The sequence below is a fragment of the Tupaia chinensis genome, unplaced genomic scaffold, assembly GCF_000334495.1.
Source record: "Tupaia chinensis unplaced genomic scaffold, TupChi_1.0 Scaffold000165_2, whole genome shotgun sequence".
Taxonomy (NCBI): Eukaryota; Metazoa; Chordata; class Mammalia; order Scandentia; family Tupaiidae; genus Tupaia; species Tupaia belangeri.
In genome coordinates this window covers 950,610-968,500 of record NW_006159640.1, presented here as the reverse complement: position 1 = coordinate 968,500, position 17,891 = coordinate 950,610, and the positions used below count along the sequence as shown (strand labels likewise).

Genomic DNA, 17,891 nt, shown 5'->3' with positions numbered 1-17,891 from the left:
GGTTGGTCACGCCGCAGTCCCTTCTCCTCCATTCTCCTCTCGGGATCTTGGGCACGCACGCACACATGCCCGGCGTGAGTTTTAAGCCAGCCACCGGGTCCGGGATGCAAACCGCGGTCGACTACGTGGGAGTCCAGTGACATAGCCATTATGCTAACTGCTGGTTCCCCACCATGTCGTGTTTTTTAGAGTGTTTTGTTCTTACCCACCATTTCAGCTGTGCTTGTTTACAAATGTGTTCTTTTGACATCTTCCCAGAACCCTTTCCCTTCTCTTCATAAGCCAGAATGACTATTTTAAGACCAATGACCTTTGGAATATTTAAGCGACTGCTGAGATAGTTGTTTATGTGGCTGTTGCCAGTCTCTTTTGCAAGCTAGGGCTGATGACTCCTTTTGCATTTATGTATCATGTTCTTTCTGCAGCCTTTCTTCCAGGCCTCCTGCATAAAAATGAAAAGTCACCAGATTTAGTTATGGTAGTGAATTTAGCAGGGAAAGCAAAACAAAACCTTTTGTGTTCACAGTTCTTTAGAAAATAAGTTCTCTTAATTGGCTTTTTCTCAGAAACAAAATTAGCTACACTGATACACTTGCATCTGCTTGTGTCAGTCTATAAATTTAGACTAATGAAAGTATGGGCTCTGTTATTTAAAAACAGATGTTTGCATATTTATAGGCTTTAGAAGAAAAAAGTAAGTAAGTCTACTAGGTTGAGTTCATTTACAAATAGGTAGGTGGTGTGAAATAGTGTCATTTATCTCTGTACTTAACGATAATAACTTAAATTTCATCTTTAAAATATATATTCAATTTTTATTATTTGGGAATCCTTGATTTAATAAAATACAGTTCAAAAGGGAAATGAATTATTAATTGTTGAACAATTACTGTCCATAAAGCATTTTGTTGCACGCTTCACCTATTTTATTGTGTTGACTTTTTAAAAAAAGAATTATTTATTTAATCTCATTTATTATTGCTATTATTGTTATTATTATCCAATTTGACTGAAGAGAGACAGAGACAGAGAAAAAGAGAAAGCTACCAGGTCTGGGACCAGAACCATAGTCAGCCATGTGGGAGTCCAGCATTCCAATCACCATGCCACCTGGTGGCCCCTTGTGTTGACTTTATTTTTTTTTTTTTTGGAGAGATTTTCGCTATAGGGTGCGTGCGCTCACCAGACAGACAGAGACATAGAGACAGAAAGCGAGAAATCACCCCCCAGGGGGGATGGTCACGCTGCAATCCCTTCTCCTCCATTCTCCTCTCGGGATCTTGGGCACGCACGCACACGCGCCCGGCGTGAGATTTAAGCCACCGGGTCCGAGACGCGAACCGCGGTCGACTATGTGGGAGTCCAGCGACATAGCCATTACGCTAACTGCTGGTTCCCCCTTGTGTTGACTTTTAATAGTTTTTACGATTCTCATTTTACAAACCATGGAGTTAAAAATTGGAAAGGTTATGTCATGATTTATTTATCTGTTTGCCTCTACTAAACTATAGGTTTTTTTAAATTAGAGACCAAATATCCATATCAAAATGCACATTGTCTGGCACTTATTTAAAACTGAGTAAATTTGTGTTTGTTGAGAATTACACAGTCATAAGGGGCAGAACTGGAGCTCAATTCAGAACTTACCTGAATTCCAAACTAGTGCTTTTCCCACCATTCCAAATAGTTACATCAGTTTCATGGCATCTTTCTATCTTCCTGCTATTATACTTGCTACATATTATCTTAGTATTATTTTTATACCTATACCATGTATCTAATATGTAGCAAAAATGTATATTATACATTGTATCTATACTATGTATCTTATAAGTTAGCAAGTATTGTAGGTTAGAAAATACAGTTGCATATTTATTAATTTAGTCATTTTTCTCTTTTAGATATTTTTCAACAAATATTTATTTGGTGTCTACTCTGTGCAAGGTCCTGTGTTTAGGTGTGGGAATATAGTAGTAAATAAGACAGACATTATATTCATGGAAATCACTTTTTTTTTTTGGAGAGATTTTTGCTATAGGGGGCGTGTACTCACCAGAAAGACAGAGAGGCAGAGAGACAGAAAGTGAGAAATCACCCCCCATGGGGGATGACCACACCGCAGTCCCTTCTCTTCCATTCTCCTCTCGGGATCTTGGGGCATGCGCGCACACACACCCAGCGTGAGTTTAAGCCACCCGGTTCGGGACTTGAACCATGCTTGACTACATGGGAGTCCAGCGACATAGCCATTATACCAACTGCTGGTCTCAGAAATCACTTCTTTTATTTTCCCAGGTACCTTAAGCTTACTAATTGTATTAATATTATTATGTTAAATGTGAGGGATCTGAGGTTCGTAGGTGGTGTGGAAAGGCAGCTGGATCTCATGTAGCCAGCTCCACAGTTCCAGTCCTGGACTCAGCAGTATGAAAATTATGCCAGGTCCGTGTGTGCATGCCCCAGATCCCAGGAGGAGAAGGGATTGCAGCATGGCTATCCACCTCGGGGGTGATTTTTAACTTCCCCCCTTCTGTCTCGCTCCAGCGAGCACTTGCTCCCTATAGTGGAAGAAAAAAAAAAAGTGAGGGCATTAAAGTTCAACTGCTCAAGTACTGATTTTTTTTTTTGGAGAGGTTTTTGTCATAGGGCGTGTGCGTTCACCAGAGAGAGAGAGACAGACAGAAAGTGAGAAATCACCCCCCAGGGAGGATGGCCACGCCGCAATCCCTTCTCCTCCATTCTCCTCTTGGGATCTTGGGCACACACACACACACACACGCGCGCCCGGCATGAGTTTAAGCCACCGGGTCTGGGACTCGAACCACAGTCAGCTTCATGGGAGTCCAGCAACATAGCCATTATGCTAACTGCTGGTCCCGAGTTGGTCTATTTTTTAAACTTTTTTTTTAAATGTAGGTTCTGCCTATCAATATCATATTAGAATTAAAACTGAAAAATATTCATTTAAAGATAATAACTTCTTTATGTTAGTTGAAATATGCATCTTTTATGAAAAAAATACCATATTTTCTAAAACAAACAAAAATTGTGGGACCAGCAGGTGGCATGGAGGTTAAGGCAGCTGGATCCCACATAGCTTGTTCCGTGGAGTCCCAGTCTTGGCAGCTTAAAATCATGCCGGGCACGTGTGTATGCCTGCCCCAAATCCTGAGAGGAGAAATGGAGAAGAGATTGTGGTGTGGCAGTTCCCTTGGAGGGTTATTTCTCACTTTCCTTCTCTCTCTGTCTCTCCCCAATAATGTCTTACACCCCATAGCAAAACAAACAAATAAATAAATAACCAGAGATTTGTAAGGAGGGTGGCACTATTTTACATGTTTGTGGATATCTCTGATGTCTAGGTTAATCAGAGACAGGTTCTCACATCTTCGTTCAGGTTGTTGCAATATTTTGTGTTACCCGAAATGTAAGAAGAAAATCTGATCTTACCCAAATAAGAGATTATAAAGGAGAGGAGTATTTTAATAGTCCTACAGATAATTATGATATTCTTTTTTGACATTAAACCAAAGCTTCATGTGTTAGCTGCAGCATGAAAATAGAAAACAACAAACTTTTGTACCTACCTTCATTACGTTATAATCAACAGGTCTGTCCTGAGGGCTTTTTTTTTTTTTTTTTTTTTTTTTTTGGTCAGAGGATGCATGTGTTTGCTGAAAAGGAAAGAGACAGAGGGAGAAAGAACACCCTGGTGGGGTGTGTGGTCATGCCGCAGTCTCTTCTCCACTTCGCTGTCCGGGGCTTCAACAGCACAGTCAGCCACGTGGGATCTTGCTCCCTTAACCACCAGGCCATGGGACTGGCCCTCCAGTGGGTCTTTGTGCATTTATGATTCTGTAACACTGTGCATCGGACATTTAGAAAATATTGGGTATGCCTGTTGTCCATATGGTGACACGTTTTATTATATACCATCAAAAATTATTTTAATTATTATTTTTTATTACCAGAGGGCAAGTGCACTTACCAGAAAGAGACATAGAGACAGAGAGGGAAGGAAGAACCCCCTCTCCCAAGTGGGGTATTGTTATTCTGCCTTTTTTTTTTTTGGAGAGGTTTTTGCTATAGGGCGCGTGCGCTCGCCAGACAGAGAGAGACATTAGAGACAGAAAGCGAGAAATCCCCCCCCAGGGGGGATGGTCACGCCGCAATCCCTTCTCCTCCATTCTCCTCTCGGGATCTTGGGCACGCACGTACACGCACCCGGCTTGAGTTTTAAGCCACCGGGCCCGGGACGCGAACCGCAGTCGACTGTGTGGGAGTCCAGCGACATAGCCATTATGCTAACTGCTGGTTCCCTTATTCCGCTTTTTCATCCTGCCAGGATTTTGGGCATGCACACATGCATGCCTGGCACATCAAGTCACCAGGGCCAGGACTCCAACTGTCAGCAATGTGTGACATGGGTCCCTTAACCACTGTACTGTGTGGCCAGCTAACCTCATCAGAAAGCCTTTAAATATTGAGAAGCTGTCAGACTCAGGCAGATAGAAATAATGCAAAATTTTAAAATTTTACCTGAAAGCTTGAGTTTTGTCATTGGTAACAGATAGATACTTCTAGTTGTTTTCCTTTAGTGACAGGCTCACTTTATTCATTTTTGAGAAAATATCAGCCACATACCCAAGTCAGAATGATACCCACATTACTCAAAGATGGAGTTCACATCCTCGAACAATTGACAGTTCCAGAGCAGCTTATTAACCCAGGGTCATGTAGCTCGCAAGTTGCTGAGCGAGGACCAGAGACGAGAGCTTTCTGACTTGCTTAGGTTGCGTTGTTCCATGTCTTCATCATTTGGGACTCCCTAAAGCATATTCTTACAATGGTGTATTGTGATTTTTTTTTTCCCCCTAGAGAACATGAATGGTTTAAACAAGATTTGCCCACTTACTTATTTCCTGAAGACCCCTCATACGATGCTAACGTCATTGATGATGAGGCCGTGAGGGAAGTGTGCGAAAAATTTGAATGTACGGAATCAGAAGTAATGAACAGTTTATATAGTGGCGACCCTCAAGACCAGCTTGCAGTGGCTTACCACCTTATCATTGACAATCGGAGAATAATGAACCAAGCCAGTGAGTTCTACCTCGCCTCGAGTCCTCCAACTGGTTCCTTTATGGATGACAGTGCCATGCATATTCCCCCAGGCCTGAAACCCCATCCAGAAAGGATGCCACCTCTTATAGCAGACAGTCCCAAAGCAAGATGTCCTTTGGATGCACTGAATACAACTAAGCCCAAATCCTTAGCTGTGAAAAAAGCCAAGTGGCATCTTGGGATTCGAAGTCAGAGCAAGCCATATGACATTATGGCTGAAGTGTACCGAGCCATGAAGCAGCTGGATTTTGAATGGAAGGTAGGACATTGTAATATATTCAGATCCTTCATAGAAGCCACTTCCTAGAGTAAAGCAGTTCTAAGCTGGAGAGTTGAGTATTGAAGTCAATAAAGTGGTTTTTGATTTAGATGTAAATAGTGGTCGTGATACACAACAAATAAACCTCGGTAAAGATGAAGAACTGTTGATAGGGGAACCTGTGTATTTTGAGTTGTAGAATAGCGTTCTTGGCTAAGAAACAAAAAGTAGTCAATCTGAAAGTCATCTGCAAAAATGCCTACCTGTTTTAGCATACATCATAGCAAAAAGTCATGCATCTTCAAAGGTGGTATGCTTTTACTTTCTTATTCATTTTTTAAAATATTTTTTATTGGTTATAGGTTGTGTGCCCTTACCAGAGATAGGCAGTGAGAGAGCACACCTAGGGGAATGGCCATGTTGCAACCCTTTTTGTCTATGATCCTCTCAGGATTTGGGGCATTCATGTACACACACACCCAGTGTGTGTGTGTGTGTGTCTTAATAATTCTTATTTTTTTTTAATTTATTCATTCATTTATTTCTTAATTTGACCAGAGAGAAACAGAGGGTGAGAGTGAGAGAGAAAGGAAGTGAGAAAGCAAGCCACCAGATTCAGGACTCGAATCATGGTCGGCCATGTGGGAGTGTCCAGTGCCTTAACCACCATGCCACCTGCTGGTCCCCCCCAGTGTGTTTTTCAAGCTGCCAACTCTGGGACTTGAACCATGCGGTCTGCCATGTGGGATCCAGCTGCCTTAACCACCCTGCTACTAGCTAGCCCACTTTTTTTTTTTTTTAGAGGTTTTTGCTATAGGGCACGTGTGCTCACCAGACAGACAGAGAGAGACAGAGAGACAGAAAGTGAGAAATCACCCCCCCACACACACACAGGGGATGGCCACACCGCAATCCCTTCTCCATTCTCCTCTCGGGATCTTGGGCACATACATACATGTGCCCGGCATGAGTTTAAGCGACCAGAACCAGGACTCAAACCGCGGTTGACTACATGGGAGTCCAATGACATAGCCATTACGCTAACTCCTGGTCCCACTTCTCCTTTTTTTAAGGAGGGTCTCCCCCCTTTCATTTTTTTGAGGGATATGTTTTTGTTTTGAGTTTGCTACAAGGTTTGTCTACTTACTGGAGAGAGACAAAGAAAGAGAGGGAAAGTAAGAAATCACCCCGCAGGGGGATGGCCATACTCCAGTCCCTTCTACCCCACTCTCCTCTTGGGATTTTGGGGATGCACATGCACCTGGGTGTGTTTTTCAAGTTGCCAGGTGCAGTACTCAACCATGTAGCTGGCCATATGCGATACAGCACCTTAACTTCTGAACCACCTACTGGTCCTCAGTTTGTGATTTTAATCCTGAATTATGGCATATTTTTGTTACTCTCTGCCCACATTTTACTTTTAAGTTATTGTTCGATTCATTTAAATTATTGGTTCATTGGAAAAGTCATGATGCATTTTTGCATAGAAAGACCTAGAAAAAAATATGTCATGACTTTTCCAGCAACCCAATATATTTGAATGTATGTGGGGAGAAAAGCATTTTTTTTTTCTTTCAGATAACCCTTTTACTCCTGACCCTTTTTGAGGACTGCAAATTTTTTTTTAAAGGAAGAAGAAAATGTTCGAACTTATATAAATGTTCATTTGACATGCTAGGATAAATCTATTCTTTTCATTTCATTATTTACCCACAAAATGGATAACTATTTCCTTAAAATTATTTTTTAAAAATCCAGAGCTCCTTTTTCTCTGAAGTGGTTTTTGAAGTTCAGTAAAACAGAGATTTAACATTTTCATAATTCCTTCCTGAAAAAATTTTGAAAGTAATTTGGTAGATGTTTTGAAAACCCAGAGTCTTCTTTATCTTAGCTGTAATTTTTTTTTAATTGCAAAAACGAATTTTTATTTTGAATCTTTAGTTTAATTTAAACATTGCTTTTAGTATGAGGCCGACACCAGTGTGCAGAAGGGCTCTGGAGAGACGCTCATAGCAGCTCACACCCGTGGCTCTCCTTGGGTGCTGGAGGCTCCAGGGCAGCCAGTGTTGCTTCATGAGACACATCCTTGAGGCCTTTCTGTGTGAGTGCAGAACACTCCACAGACTTGGCAGCCTTCCGGTCACAGGCAGCTTTTCAGCAGTCTCTGAATGATGGCTTCTGTTCTTGGCAAGTTTCTCAAGAGTAGAAGGGTCATCTCTGAGATCAATTTGGGTCCCAACAAGCAAGAAAAGAGTCTTCGGACAGTGATGAGTTGTCTCGGGCACCCACTTTGCTTTCACATTTTCAAATGAGGATGGAGAGACCACTGAAAAGCAAACTATACATCTGTCTGTGGATAACTCAGCGGTCGTAATGTCATAATCCTCTGCCCTGAAGTATCAAAAAGCCCGAGAGTATATGGCTTCCCACCAGTCATAACTATGACTACATAGTTATCCAAAATAGTTGGTACATATCCAGATGGAAGCTAGTTTGTTATGCAGGACATCAGGAGACATGTTTTACCAACACCACCATCGCCCACAACACACTTAATTGTCTGCATTGCTGTAATAGTTGTGCATCCACTTTAAATTTCGATGCTGACCTCAGCTTCTCCCCCGGGGCATTGGCAGCACTGCATGGGGTCTTCTCGGCTGCTAGACCAGCAGTAGTTTTCTTATCTTTAAATGGCAAATTATGTCTTTTTCACAGGATTATCATGATACTTAAATTTGGCGATGGTGCCCAGTGCAAGCAATTAACATGTTTGTTCCCCCTTTTACCTTCTACTGCATATTTCTTGATGGGAGTATTCAAGCAGAGGCCAAGCAATCAAAATTATTATTGTGTTTTAAAGTGGATTCAATTTGTGGTAGTGGGGGGCTGCATTCGCGCTCTCCCCTGGGGGAAAAAAAAAAGTGGATTCATATGTGGCGTGAAAGCCAGATTCTATATAATCTCTATATAATCCCTTTACATCTTAATTGCTATACACAAACAGTACTTTCAGTGAGGATTAAATAAATACTAAACACTCGTAATATAAAAAAGAATTATTCTAACATTTCTTTTTTACCCTATTCCCATCAAAGATATTTTTGACATTTTTTGTAATAGTAGGTGGGCATTTCACAGTTGTTATGTTTATTAATTTCCTGTTTTAGGTAGTGAATGCATACCATCTTCGTGTGCGAAGAAAAAATCCAGTAACTGGCAATTATGTGAAAATGAGCTTGCAACTTTACCTGGTTGACAATAGGAGCTATCTTTTGGACTTTAAAAGCATTGACGGTAAGAAAGCTGTGTATGCACTCTGAGAAGATAAATTTTAGCACTAGTCAACCCGACGTTAAAATCGTGTTAGAGGAATGGTGGGTAGGTTTTGGACACTGGTTTTTAAGTAGTCTAGACTTAACCAGAATCGAAGTCAAAGGAAAAGGATCAAAGATACATGGACTCTCTCTTACCCAGCACCTTTTCAAGAGAAGTGCATCCTTGACTTAAAAAGGTAATTTCAAGTTTTGGCCATGGAACAAAAGTAAAGAATAATGGGGAATCAGTTTTTTACTGAAATGAGCCAATTCAACAAATTCTTTTGCCACATTTCTCCAGTTACGTTTTATTACTGTTAGCAGTGTAAAGTTTTAATTTCTCCCTTCATCACTTCCTTTGTCCTATGTGAACAAGATGTCCAAATAAACTTCCGCTGGGATCGGGTCAGATTTCAGTATCCATGCCCACAGCAGTGCAGGGGCGAGAAGGATCAGGGAAGCAATCCTGTCCAGTACTTAGTGTGTGCTGAGAGGTGACCCTGGGCAAACCGAATAGGATTGTTCATTTCAGAGGTTCAAGTGCAAGAAAGACTATAAACCAAGAGGCAGGTGCTGGGTGAACAAGAGCAGGACTGAGTTTGAGTTAGGGAAACTGTTTTAAAAGGAGCATTATCAACTCTAGCAGTGTTGATGTGGTCCCTAAACCACCTTCCTCAAAATTGCCTGATTTTTCTTACTAAAATGCAGACTTTTAGGAACCATATCCCACCTCCAAACCAGACAGTCTGGGAACTCTTCCTGGGAAACTGGGAACCTGCATTTTTTTAAGAGAGATATTTTTGCTATAAGTCATGTGCACTTGCCGGAGACAGAGATGGCAAGAAATCCGCCCCTTAGGGGGATAGCCATGCCACAGTCCCTACAGTCGCTTTTCCTCTGTCCTCTCAGGATTTTTTGGGCATACACGCATACATGCATGCACATGTGCCCGGCAAGAATTTTAAGCCGCTGGTCTGGGACTCAAACCACCATCGATTATGTGGATGTCTAGTGACGTAACCATTACGCCATCTACTGGGGAACCCGCGTTTTTAATAAGATATCCTTTGCATCCCCCTGCACCCCACCCCCCACAATTTCAGAGTGTACTGAAGGTTTATAACATTGTTGCTGCTAATTTTTGTTTTAGTTTCAGTGAATTTTTTTGGGTTGTTGATATGCTAGGACAAAGTAAGTTGCCAAGGCTGTTCTTTCTTCAAATGAAGGAATATCAGTTTGATTTCAGTGTTAATGCCATACACTATTGAGAAGGCTTTAGGGAGCACGTTTTGACTTTGTGGAAAGGTTGTGATGGATCAGTGATACCCGTTATGATGGTGGGAGAGAAGAAGTATTGCTGCCTCTGTTCTGAGGACACTGAAACGTGACATTCTCTGTTGAGTTGCCTAGCTCAGATGCACTCAGTTAATATTCTGAATATAGCAACATCACAGAAAGGGCTTGGGCAAATGCACCTTGCATATAAATCGTTCTTCTCTGGCCCGTTTCAGACGAGGTAGCGGAGCAGAGGTCTGGCTCTTCAACACCCCAGCGTTCCTGTTCTGCTGCTGGCTTGCACAGGCCAAGGTCCAGCTTTGATTCCGCAACTGCAGAGAGCCATTCCCTTTCCAGTTCTCTCACTGGCTCTTTGACCGGAAGCACCTGGTCTTCAGTTTCACCTCGCCTGGGCAGCCACACCATGGATTTTTTTGAAATGTGTGCCAGTCTGATCACTACGTTAGCCCGTTGATGATCTGCCTGTAGTTTCTATCTTCCTGTTCCTGCACTGTGAAAATCAGATATATTCTTTAAATTATTATCTTCCTTCTGGATGTCACCTACTCTGCAATACTAATTGAGACACATGAATATTTCCAGGGGACACTCAATGCAATTGAAATGATGGAAAATGAAAAAGGCTGACGTTTATTTACTTGTAGAAATCAGTCATTCTGCCGTGCCTACGGTAGCCTCACATAGGTAGTGTTTTTTCACAGGTGACCATTGGTGAAGATTGTTAATTTGCAATGGCGAGTTCACTGCACACACCTCAGTAGTGCACTGTCTGTCTACGGGTGGTTTAGCAGTACCTCCTTGCTTTACCGGTTAGTGTAGGTAAATCCAGTTTACTTTTAAATTTCAGCAGACTAAGCTGTGTTAGTGCCCCCAGCTTGTTTGTTTGTTTGTTTGTTTGTTTGTTTTTGCACGGATGATTAAAAAAACAGAACAGCCATTATAAGATCTTTAAAATGTCGAAATCTTAAAAGCCTGCCTCCAGAATTTCAGAAGCCCAGTTGGGCTTTCTAATACCACAGATACTGCCTAGCGCTCACCAAAAGGGCTGTGGTCCTGAAACAGGCGGCCACGATTTCTGAGTTTCTAAAAAACAGCTGGAACCAACTCAGAGTATTACTATCTTCAGATTTCCCTAACATTTATCTTAAGAGCCTTCAAGGTTCAATTTCGAATTAAAACACATGGAATTGTAACAGTTTTGGGCTTTTTCATAAACTTACATCATTTAAAAATATGCCCTCAAAAACCTCCCTTTCTCAGATTCTTTTTGGCTTTATTGTATCTCACCAGAAATGTTCAAATAGATGAAACAAAACAATAGCAGCAGTTCCTTAAACGATAACTCTTATCTTTAATGTTTTATTTTGTATATCTTGTGGGGAGGTGGGTTAAAGTTAGGATTCTATGGCCTCTGACTATGCCAACTCTTCATTTGAAGTTTTAAAGTTGTTATTCATGTCACTTCTTTCCGTAGCCTCTCCTTGTCAGTATTTCTTTATTCGGGTTTGATCCTTGGTGGCCGAGCAACTTACCGACTTAGTGTTTGAGTGTTGTCTGGTTCCCTTTCTTGGTTGTTGGTCCTTTGGTTTGCAAACACTGTCTTGGCCCTGAGGACTTTCGTCAGCTTCCAAAGCTTGCAGGCTGTGCATGCCCTTTTCCACTGAACCTGATAGGACAAGAGAGCCTTAAACATTTTTTAAAAAATTCTCTCTTGAATTAATGTATGTGTCATTTACATATACACATGTATGTATTCACACAGAGTGCTTTTAAGCAAAAGCCACACAGGTTTTTATTTTTTGCTTTGTGCAGATTTTTTGTTTGGTTTGGTTCTTTTTAAAGGTTAAATAAACCATATGTCACCAAGCACTGCATAACAGCATTTTGGTCAGTGATGGCCCACAAAGAAGATGGCAGTGTATAAGATTAACCAAATCTCGTGAGTGTGTATGTGGTAGGCTGGGCATCCAGGTTGGCAGGGGTACACTTGGTTAGGAACAGGTTACGGTGAACTCGCCAGCGGCTCCTTCCTCAGAACGTAGCCCCATAAAGTGACACATGACTACAGCTTGTAAGTTGACCTCTTATATAGCGGGGTAGCAAATAGCTCATGGATTATATTTTGTTTCAGTGAAAGTATTTAATTTTTAAATTATGTGTAACTTATGTGATTTCTATTTATTCATTTGTTGTGTTTAATATGTTGTAATTAATAATCTCATTCACCTGATTTACCCCCAAAAATATTAAGCTCTTGAAAACAAAAAAAATGATACTGTCTTGACAGGTTCCTCTTTGCCAAAAATAATGTATTTTCTGCCAAGAAGCAAGTGGGAATGTTAGACCAAGTTTTCCTGTATTTATAAAACACAAGCACGTTTATCTTTAAATAGGGCGAGAGTCAGGAGTTTGCATTGTATCACTTATTGTTTGGTAGATCTTTTAAAAATGATGTTAAATAACTTGGACTTCTTAATCACAAAATAAAAGGAATCCTTTTTCAGCAGTTGTGAAAAGAGGTGGGATTGTAGTTTGAGAAAGCGTAAGGTTTAACCTTTGAAAGATTGCCATCTTGTGGCAACAAAGGGTAATTTTTTTAGTGATCATTTTTATGAGGGTAAGCAGTTCTGCCTGTTAGTCTGATGTACATTATAGATACGGCATAATTCTCACACCTCCAAATGCGTACGTGCCTGTTTTGGGAAACACAAGGCCACCTCATAATATTTGCCAGATGATGAGTAGACAGCCTTAGAAATACAGAATTCATTGGATTCTTCATCCCCAGGAACACGTCCACAACCATTCTGAAGGCAGAGAAGCAAGCAAAGAGATCAGTAGTGTTGCATTTTCACTTGTCTGATAAATGAGATATTGAGAGCTTGTTCATATTAAGATTATTTTATGTGGATGGTTACCATGTTTTTTTCAGAGTTAAAAATTCCTTCGTTATTTTCTCATTCTTGCTAGTACTTAAGAAAGTCTGGAGTTTGTTAGTTGTCTATGAAAGTTTAGAAGAATCAAGCATTATGGTTTTGTTCTTTTATGCATAACGTTTTAAAACATAGCTGTTCTATGATTCTAGGTGGTATAGTAAATCAGTCTGTAGAGAGGTGATTTCAAGAGATTCATCCAGCAGAATCAGGGTTAGAACCTTATCATCACAGGCCTTTTGTTGCTCATGGACACAGAGAGGAAAAGAATTGGTTTCTAATCCCCAAGTCCCACATCGTAGTTTTGATATCTGATTAATGTGGATGTGGTAGACAGGTCTGGGCTAAGACCGGTTTCCTCCAGTTACAATAGAAAGCTTCTGTTATAAAACAAGGTTCTTAGCTGTGTCCTAGAATTGGACTCCATGTGATTCTAGAACAGCATTTCCCCAGGTGTGTCCCGTGAGATGCTCTGCAGAAAAAATATTCCATGAAGTGAGTTTGGAAAATGTCCCATGCTACTCTTCTCCTTGAGAGCAACAAAGGATAGGAGGATTAAAGACTTTGACAAGCTCCTCCATGAAAAAATGTCATTAAAGTAAATCCTACTTTGTCCACATTAATTTCCCATTAAAAAGAAAATATTCCACAAGAAAAAGCAAATTTGGAAAACAGGAAAATTACCATCCCAGGTTGCCATAATCCGGGTAGTTCAGAATGACATTAAGAGAGCACTTTGTTTCTTAGAAATTGTTGGGAAAAATCTAGCTCAAAACCAGAATCATTTCAACTGCAGACCTATTCGTCTCTAGTAAATGCTGGACTAAACAGAATTTTTTGTGTATGCAGCTTGTTTCATAGTGCCTTGGTTTTCTTATCAGGTTGTGGTATTGTTTGTGTGCAACATTTATTTGTATTTGTAATGATGGATCATTGAAAAACCTTGAACAAGATTTTTGTTAAAAAAAAAAAAAGGCTAAGAAACTACTGACTCATGTTTCTGACTGTTTATGGGTAATGAGCCAATATAATTGATTCTTACTTTTAAAATGTATAACCAGAGGTGATTTAAAAAATACTTTTGTACAGGACGCTGTGTTTCTATCTAGTTCCTGTTGTACCTCAATGTAGTAACAGACACTCTCTCTGACTGAATATGCAGCGAGGGAGGTAGGCCAACCATTTATAAGTTGGGTTTTTGTTTCGATCAACAAACCTTTGAAGAGTCATTTTTATAACCTTGAATGCTTGCATTCCTTTATACGAACCACCATCTATAAAGAGAATCTAGGAACCTAAGTTAACTAGAAATAATTATGTCAGGGAACAGGCTCTGACATTATATTTATAGAGAGAAAAGCACAAAGAAATTCTCCACTTTCTCTAAGTGAGTATTACAGGACAAGTGCATAATTCTGGGTTTACTTTTCTCTTATTCCTTAGCCAGTTTGTACTCATGGAATACAAAATTTTCTTTAGTATTAAATGAGACATAGTTTAGAAAAGAATCATACAAACTATTGTGTTTTTTATTGTTCTGATTTTTCTATATCATCTATTACTACATAGTATATGAACTCATGGGGGCACTGTACCATCCATATGTAAATGTAAAAGCCTTGGAACAGCAGTTGGCATAATGGCTATGTTGCTGGACTCCCATGTAGTCAACCGCAGTTCGAGTCCCGGACCCGGTGGCTTAAACTCGCCCTGGGTGCATGTGCATGTGTGCCCAAGATCCCGAGAGGAGAATGGAGGAGAAAGGATTGAGGTGTGGCCATCCCTCGTAGGGGGTGATTTCTCGCTTTCTGTCTCTCTGTCTGTCTCTGTCTTTCTGGCAAGCGCATGTGCTCTATAGCAAAAATCTCTCCCCCTTGCCACTCCCCAAAAAAGATAAAGCCTGGGAAATGCCTACCACAGACAGCACTGTTCTTCTATTCACTGGTTAATAATTTAAAGTTACTGGCTATGAAATCTCAATATCTATTTGTAGATGTGTTCACAGTTAATGTATTTTTGATTGCTTTTTAAAGACTTAAAACTTTTTCAGTCTGGCATTTCTTTACTTGGTCCTCCTATCACCCTGTGGCTTTTAGAATGGGGACTGTAATTTACCTGAGTGGTCCTTAGCGACTCCGTGAAAAACTCCGGATGAGGGATATGTGCAATCTCTTGGGAAACTCACATCCTGTATTGGGCTTCACTTGTGTAACCTCTAAATTGGGAGGGATAGATGAAAAGGTGTCTGAAGTACCTTTGGGCTTTAAAGTTTTGCTGGACTCCCATGTAGTCAACCGCAGTTCGAGTCCCGGACCCGGTGGCTTAAACTCGCCCTGGGTGCATGTGCATGTGTGCCCAAGATCCCGAGAGGAGAATGGAGGAGAAAGGATTGAGGTGTGGCCATCCCTCGTAGGGGGTGATTTCTCGCTTTCTGTCTCTCTGTCTGTCTCTGTCTTTCTGGCAAGCGCATGTGCTCTATAGCAAAAATCTCTCCCCCTTGCCACTCCCCAAAAAAGATAAAGCCTGGGAAATGCCTACCACAGACAGCACTGTTCTTCTATTCACTGGTTAATAATTTAAAGTTACTGGCTATGAAATCTCAATATCTATTTGTAGATGTGTTCACAGTTAATGTATTTTTGATTGCTTTTTAAAGACTTAAAACTTTTTCAGTCTGGCATTTCTTTACTTGGTCCTCCTATCACCCTGTGGCTTTTAGAATGGGGACTGTAATTTACCTGAGTGGTCCTTAGCGACTCCGTGAAAAACTCCGGATGAGGGATATGTGCAATCTCTTGGGAAACTCACATCCTGTATTGGGCTTCACTTGTGTAACCTCTAAATTGGGAGGGATAGATGAAAAGGTGTCTGAAGTACCTTTGGGCTTTAAAGTTCTGTTTTTCTTCTGCCTTTTCATATATTTTGTGTTATTGTTCACTTTTTTATATATTAGAGTTTTTATACTAATATGAATGTTCTATTTTGGTTCAACAAGGCATTTTGAAAGTATATACTTGAATTTTTCTAAACACAGCCACCCTCTGATACACATGAAGAAAATAATCCAGAAAACCAAACAGATGAAAATATATCCCCATGGATATGATAAAGCAAACATGACCATTCGGAACAGTAGAAGTGTCCCATACAGTGCTGTAGGGATCTTTAGACTCAGAGATCCTCTGTCTCTGTTAACTCACCATTAGAGTTACCTTGAGAGAAGCCAGGAAAAGTATTTTTTTTAAACCATTTTCCAGATGAGGAAGCAGGACTAGAACGTTCTTCATGAAGCTTCAGTGCCGTACAAGTATTTGGCAGTGATCAATGGCTCTTCCCAGCACACCACTTTTCCTCTGGGGAAGAACAGTCTGGGATGAAACATCTGAGTAGTTGAGTAGTAAAAATAAACACAGATGTATTGCTTTCATGTCTTAGAGTGAAATAAAGTAGTCTTAACTAAATGTTTTATAGTTTATTTGAACCAGTGGATTGTACTATCTAGATATAATGATCTGAAGTATTTATGAGTAGCATGTTGATTTTTGCAAGTACTTCTGAGTAATTGAGGGTGCTTAAAATTTCTGGAGAAACATTAGGATAGGGTTCTCCCTGTAATTTTATTTATGTGACTCTTAAAGCACAATCTTTTTTTAAAAAGGAAAACTAGCCCCAGTTGCTATTTAAATGGTCATAAAATTTGACTATTATATTTGAATTAGGCTTATCTGAATTTCATATACAGGTTGATAGTTTTTCATCTTGTATGGATATTAGATGATATAACACTATTTTCGTAGAGTATATTTCTATTCACAAACCCCCTAATTATTATTGGTTCAATAGAGAGTCCCCCAACTTTATAAAACTTGAAATGTACCTTATGTTTGGTAAGCTTAAAAAATTATAGAGATTTTATGTAAACAAATTGCTAGCATCCTTACTAGTCTTTCCCATGTCTTATGATGATGACTTAATGCCACTGAACAGTAATAGCATGAAGAAAAGGACCCCACAGTCTAGACTGGATTGAATTTTAATTAAACTTTTCCAGCCATAACCTGATAAGAATCAGGCCCGGTCTAGAAGTGATCATGGTGGGCCTATATTAATTTCACGAGCCAGTGTTAATGTTTATTGTCAGCCTTGCTTAGCAATGCCAGTTTGCAGCTGTGACTCTGTGAGCTGCTGTAACTATAGTTTCTATCTAAAGCAGTTTAGATTTTATGGAAGTAGCTCGTGATTATTTGGACAAGCAGGGTAAATAAATTTCAACTATGGTTAAAGTGCAATTAAGGAAATACTAGAGTGAGCCCTCTTTCCAAGAAAAAGAGTGAAGTATTTATAGGACATCCTAGCATACAAACTTTTTGAACATACATAGAATTTTGACAAGTTTCATACAGTACGGGTTTTTAAATTCAAGGTTTGCTACTTCGTGTTGATTTAAAATTTCAAGGAAGAATAATTATTCTAGCCAAGCATCATTGCATAGTTATTTTTTGTTTCCAATTGAATATGCATTCTTCATAGTTAAAAGTCCCTTTTATGTAAGTTTTGTTACAAGACAAAGGCTGTTTTTCTAGACAGATAACATTTTCTAAAGTAGAAAAGAGAAATAAATTCACTGTTTTAAAAGAGATGGGCAAAACGTAAGACCCCCACTAAATTGTGCCTTCTTTCTTAAATCATTAGCCTAGTAATAGTACAAACTTATTTTAACTATTTTTTTTCTATTCTCTATCATTTTTTTCTTAGATCTTCCTTCCACAGATGATCATGTTGTTTCTTCTGTCTTTCAGGTATTTTTGGCCAAACCTCATGCTATCACTTTCAGATGTTGTTCACTAAACGTATTTATTCCTTTTATGTTGTTTCACTTTTTAAGTCACTTCAGTAAACACCTGACTGCCTTCTCATGCTTTCAAAGAGAATGCAATGAATAGCAATCTTTATATTTTAACTTCA

General features: G+C 39.9%; 1 protein-coding gene and 1 pseudogene across 1 annotated transcript in view; one reads left to right on the top strand and one right to left on the bottom strand.

Moving 5' to 3' along the window:
- Positions 1 to 13,913, top strand: part of PRKAA2 (protein kinase AMP-activated catalytic subunit alpha 2) — a 25,730-nt gene extending 11,817 nt beyond the window's left edge. The window contains exons 6-8 of the mRNA XM_027770886.1: positions 4,879 to 5,383; positions 8,551 to 8,677; positions 10,209 to 13,913. Of these exons, the coding sequence (XP_027626687.1) occupies positions 4,879 to 5,383; positions 8,551 to 8,677; positions 10,209 to 10,447 (871 nt within the window). The 3' untranslated portion in view covers positions 10,448 to 13,913. The remainder of the gene's footprint in view (positions 1 to 4,878; positions 5,384 to 8,550; positions 8,678 to 10,208) is intronic.
- On the bottom strand, positions 7,391 to 8,001 carry LOC102487373 (cell division control protein 42 homolog pseudogene; annotated as a pseudogene).
- Positions 13,914 to 17,891: the final 3,978 nt, after the last annotated feature.